The sequence below is a fragment of the Halichondria panicea genome, chromosome 1 (genome assembly GCF_963675165.1).
Source record: "Halichondria panicea chromosome 1, odHalPani1.1, whole genome shotgun sequence".
In the NCBI taxonomy this organism is placed as follows: Eukaryota; Metazoa; Porifera; class Demospongiae; order Suberitida; family Halichondriidae; genus Halichondria; species Halichondria panicea.
The window spans coordinates 1,812,817-1,819,138 of NC_087377.1; the positions used below are offsets into that span (position 1 = coordinate 1,812,817).

The window sequence follows — 6,322 nt, forward strand, 5'->3', positions numbered from 1 at the left end:
AAGCAAAGTGCCACACCCTCTTTCTGGGGCCTTCCCCTACTAATTAAACTGATCTATTTTTAGATACACAATTATAATTATTTGAGTGGGTGTTGATAATGATTCACAGCCACCACACTATAAACAATAGCACATTAATGGTGGTGACCTAGGTAACTAGTAACTACACAGTTCTCTAGTGAGCAGCTCTTGAAATCCTCCAGCTCTTTGAAAGGACAGACATCCAGTTTAGCTCTCATATATACCTACAGTGGGAAAACAAGAGTCTCAAGTGGAATATTGTACTCTTGTGTGTGTGTGTGTGGGGGGGGGAGTAGGTGGGTGGATATAAATATAAGGTGGGTGAATTTTTGTCCACCGTTCGTGTTACTAGCTCAAACGAAATGCTCACTTAAATATACAGCCAACCTCAAAGTCTCCATTATAGACCTGTGCTAGCAGGCCACCCTCTATAATACAGCCGGCCTCAAAGTCTCTATAGCATGTGTTTGGACCTGTGTTAGCAGGCCACCCTCTATAATACAGCCAGGTTATAATGGGCCTCAAAGTCTCCATAGCATGTGTTTGGACCTATGTTAGCAGGCCACCATCTATAATACAGCCAGGTTAATGGGCCTCAAAGTCTCCATAGCATGTGTTTGGACCTGTGTTAGCAGACCACCCTCTATAATACAGCCACTGTTGGTCTACCCACCACTATACATATACAGGGTATACTAATAGTAAGGTACTCACAAAGACATTAGTGACATGGTTGGTGGTTCCTGTGATCCTGGACACCACCTCACACACTTGCCAGATACTGGGACACAGCTCAGGGTCAGAGGTTAACAGGTAGCCTACAAGGGAGGGGGAGAATACACGTATCATTAGAGCAATACACTTAAGGATGGCAGAGTATCATAGCACCTGTAGCTAGTGTGTGTTCTTAAATACAATTAGCTCTGAAAAAACAGGTCCAGTTCACAAAGAAAAAACCCACTTTATGATAACTCAGTTTTATACGTATACCAGTGGTACTGGTGACATTTACTATAAGAATGATGTATGTGTGTGTGTGTGTGTGAGGGGGTGGAGGGTGTGTGTGTGTGTGCATGTACCTATGAAGTTGTGCAGGTCTTGTGTGTAGGGAGAGTCTTCAGGAATGCTGTACTGAGCACTGACTATGGCTAGAGGGTTGTCACCAAATGGAGTATCCATGAAGCACAGCTTGAACAGTAGTACGCCCAGTGCCTGTGTGTGGGCAGGTGTGTGTTGTGTGAGGGTGTGATGATAATTATGGGTATTCAGTGTTCATTGAGAGCTTTCAAATGACTACCACTTAACATGGTTCAGTAAACGTGATTCAAGGAAATTCTCCACTCATCCCCACATTCCACAGTCTTACACAGACAGACCACATTCACAAAATGCAAACCTTATTACAAAAAACATAAGTCAACCACTAGCTACAGTGTACACAGTGGGGACCACACATAAAGAGGAATTTCGCCCCTTTTAGCCTTGTTTCCCAGTAAACATAATCATTGCTCAGATCCTCCCCCTTTTCAGAGAGGTGTCACATTCCACCCCTTTCACAGTACACAAAGCAATTTGGTTGAATGTCATTGAAAGGTCATAATTAGTGAAAGGTCACCTCCAATAGTACTGCCACATGTCCATCCATACATGCATGGATAAATAATTACACCATACTGTAGTGTAAAATACAATGACAAATGAAACCTCTGAGCCCATGCCAACTCAGCTAGCATATGGTTGCTCAATATTGACCTCCCTCCACCAAAGGTCTAATACATTGCTACAAGTCATCAACCATCTTTACCTGCACTTCCAGAGTTGAGCCAGCCTCCAGCTCATCAGTGTATGCATGCATGGACTAACACACTAGAGCAATATCAGCAATCCCATCAAACTGCAGTCTGAAGGTGTACTCCATGCAGTGTATAGTTGCCCTCATGCAGGGGTAGGCTGTAGAGTGGTCCCAGCTGGCAGTCCATCCACCAATATCACATTGATACTGCCCTTGTCATGAGTACACCAGTACAGCCTCTGGACCATAGATGAGAGGAGGGAAGTTAGCTGTATAGGTAAAGTTGACATGCAGTTAGCAATTGCAATAAGTATATACCCAAGTGGACTAAGTGGTGGTTTTAGAGGGCAGTACCTTGACCTTGTATAAGCCCTTATACCTGCACATACTCTTTCCTCAGATCAGGACATGAATTCTTGTGTACCATTGGGTACATTGCTAAACCTCACATGAACAATCTCCTACAACTGAGATAAGCTAATTGCAAACCACTGTACTATACACGTCAGTTATTATACACGTACTTGTAATTATACGTATCTTCACAGCCCAACACTGCGTATACACTCTACGTATATGGAACAGATAACGAACATGCAAGCCTCTTATCAAACTTTATATTTCTCACAAGTTATGATGCAGGATGATGCTGCCCACCCGGGGTACCTGTGTAGGGCTGAGGAATTGATGGACACAATAAAGACAATAGACTACCATCATGCACGCAGGTACACTACCACCCACTCCACTCATCACACACCACCCACTACATTAGTAATGTATGAGTACGCAATGGGGGACCATACATTACAACAAAGGGAGCTAGAGAGCTAGTCCATAGATAAAGTATCTGGGTCCACTCAATAAGACCTGACACTACTCACCCTAGCATTGTCCAGCTCCCTCTGCAGACTAGCCACCTGGACCATATCCACCAACATAATCAGGACTGCAATGCATGATCCTCCATCGTTCGCGCTCTAGCCTCGAGACCAGCCGTTTGTTATAAGGAAAGGTTGATCTCGAGGCTACTCGCGCTCATGCCTGCCTTCGAGGCTATGTGGTTAACAAGAAGCTGCAACTGAAGTGATCCCGTACCCAACAACAATGGTAAAGGGTCACTAAACTAGAAAGCTGAAATGAAATTTTGCCAAAAAAGTATAAAAATAGAAGGTGATGGCATATACATGTATGCACACACACACAGAACACAGAGCATTATAATAGTCAGTACTTATAGTCAACACAGAGTCAGTTCTTTACTTGACATTCTTGCATGCTTCTTGACATCTTTATTCGTCCCTTTCAAGTAGCTCCAGTATCTGTATGAAAGCATGAGCACAGCACAATAAACTAGAGCCTTATAAGCAAAACATTGCAATAAAACACTGTGTGCAATGAAAATAGGGATCAGATTTATAATTATTCCAGTAATAATCTGTTTAAAAACATGAGTGCATGATTTAGGAGCCCTCAGGGCTAGTAGAACCATCAAGTACTTAGAATGCTGTATACTATTATGGCATGGCACAACTGACGAGCAAGTTCACAAAGTTAATAGTCAAAGTGATAATTCACTAGGTAACTCACATGTATGCTCCACACAGGTCTTGTGAATGCTGCGAACTGCCTCTCCGTCCTCAATCTCTGAGGCAATTTCCACTAATCGACCGTAAGTAGCTGTTGAATTCAATGGATTGAATTGGAGAATATTTTTACTCTTCCACTTCTTTAGAGCAGCGAGGAATTTCCCTGGAATACCAACAAATGTGTGATCGATAGCACCAATCTCAGCATCACTGAGGCCCAGCCTGTGCTTGTATCTGTCATAGCCAGCAATCTCGGTAGACAACTGGAGAAGAGCATCATCCCAGCACTCACTACTCAACCGAGGGGCAGTCGCTGTCACAATCGTCTTATGTGGTTCAACTGTACAGATCAAAATACATCCAATGACATGCAACGGCACGTAGTGGCAATACTCTGAAATGTACACCAAATACTTTATCACTGTCACATGAGACCCCATACACAATACAACTGTCAAGGCTATAATTGAACATTGCTTCAATTTAGATTGATATACTTGTACAATAATGATGTCGTGAATAATTATAGTGATCACATTAATTCCCAAGTTGTTCCCTTAATTAGCTTATTACCAAATGCATATGATTTAATTAGATCTCACTTTTCATTGGCTAACTAGAGCTATGTGTACAGAGGACTTCTGCCAACCAACCTGAAATCCTCTGTACATGTATATGTAGAGAAGTACATTTGTATCCTCAAGCAAACTATAGTTTGGGCAGAATATTGGCAGTACATGGAATGCTGTGGTGAACCCATACAAATGTTATTATTGCTTTCACTTCATTTGAAATGCAAACCTTAATTATTAAGTCACCACTAGCTATTTGCATTGTCCTAATACAAATCTATTTTGTAGCTCTTTATCAAAATATGTGTTTAAATTAGCGATAAGTCAACCACTAGCTACAGTGCACACAGTGGGACCACACTATAGGCTCTGTACACTAGCTACAGTGCACACAGTGGGACCACACTATAGGCTCTGTACACTATAGCTACAGTGTACACAGTGGGACCACACTATAGGCTCTGTACACTAGCTACAGTGCACACAGTGAGACCACACTATAGGCTCTGTACACTAGTCTACAGTGCACACAGTGGGACCACACTATAGGCTCTGTACACCAGCTACAGTGCACACAGTGGGACCACACTATAGGCTCTGTACACTAGCTACAGTGTACACAGTGGGACCACACTATAGGCTCTGTACACTAGCTACAGTGCACACAGTGGGACCACACTATAGGCTCTGTACACTAGCTACAGTGCACACAGTGGGACCACACTATAGGCTCTGTACACTAACTACAGTGCACACAGTGGGACCACACTATAGGCTCTGTATGTACTAGCTACAGTGTACACAGTGGGACCACACTATAGGCTCTATACACCAGCTACAGTGCACACAGTGGGACCATACTATAGGCTCCGTACACCAGCTACAGTGCACACAGTGGGACCACACTATAGGCTCCGTACACTAGCTACAGTGCACACAGTGGGACCACACTATAGGCTTTGTACACTAGCTACAGTACACACAGTGAGACCACACTATAAGCTCTGTACACCAGCTACAGTGTACACAGTGGGACCACACTACTATAGGCTCTGTACACTAGCTACAGTGCACACAGTGGGACCACACTATAAGCTCTGTACACTAGCTACAGGGTACACAGTGGGACCACACTATAGGCTCTGTACACTAGCTACAGTGCACACAGTGGAACCACACTACTATAGGCTCTGTACACTAGCTACAGTGCACACAGTGGGACCACACTATAGGCTCTGTACACTAGCTACAGTGCACACAGTGGGACCACACTATAGGCTCTGTATGTACTAGCTACAGTGTACACAGTGGGACCACACTATAGGCTCTATACACCAGCTACAGTGCACACAGTGGGACCACACTATAGGCTCTGTACACAAGCTACAGTGGGACCACACTATAGGCTCAGTACACTAGCTACAGTGCACACAGTGGGACCACACTATAGGCTCCGTACACCAGCTACAGTGCACACAGTGGGACCACACTATAGGCTCTGTACACCAGCTACAGTGTACACAGTGGGACCACACTATAGGCTCTATACACCAGCTACAGTGCACACAGTGGGACCACACTATAAGCTCTGTACACTAGCTACAGTGCACACAGTGTGACCACACTATAGGCTCTGTACACCAGCTACAGTGCACACAGTGGGACCACACTATAGGCTCTGTACACTATAGCTACAGTGCACACAGTGGGACCACACTACAGGCTCTGTACACTATAGCTACAGTGTACACAGTGGGACCACACATAAAGAGTAGTTTATGGAAATTTCGCCCCTTTCAGCCTTGTTTCTCAGTAAACATAATCATTGCTCAGATCCTCCCCTTTTTCAGAGAGGTGTCCCCTTTCACAGTAAACAAAGCAAAGATCCTCCCCTTTTTCTAGTGGAATGCTTTGAGGAAGTACAATTATCAGTAATTAGTTACAATACAATTAGCTATCAAGCAATTTGGTAGAATGTCATTGAAAGGTCATAATTAGTGAAAGGTCAGACCTCCAATAGTGCCACATGTCTATACATAAAGATAGGGAAATCTCTGAGCCCATGCCAACTCAGCTATAGCTATGGTTGCTCAATATTGACCTCCCTCCACCAATAAGGTCTAACACATGGGCAAGCAATACTATCGGGAAATATGAACAAAAACAGTGGAACCTCATGATCATTATTAGGAGCCTACAACAGGTACCGTCTCTACAAAGCATCTCCCCTCACCTCCATCCTTTCATGCATGCATCCATTCTTATCCTATAGCACAGCCACTAGCACTGCATGCACTGCACTGTACTGGTACTGGCATGCATGCTGGCAGATTCACGGTGAGTAGGTA

At 43.9% G+C, this 6,322-nt stretch overlaps 1 protein-coding gene across 1 annotated transcript; it reads right to left on the reverse strand.

Annotated features, from left to right (window-relative positions):
• Positions 1 to 3: 3 nt before the first annotated feature.
• On the reverse strand, positions 4 to 6,317 carry LOC135332507 (AP2-associated protein kinase 1-like). The gene is made up of 4 exons (XM_064527722.1): positions 6,208 to 6,317; positions 1,101 to 1,233; positions 736 to 839; positions 4 to 245 (listed from the first exon to the last, which is right to left on the reverse strand). The coding sequence occupies exons 1-4, from the start codon at positions 6,223 to 6,225 to the stop codon at positions 135 to 137; spliced, it is 366 nt and encodes a 121-aa protein (XP_064383792.1). The 5' UTR covers positions 6,226 to 6,317; the 3' UTR covers positions 4 to 134.
• Positions 6,318 to 6,322: the final 5 nt, after the last annotated feature.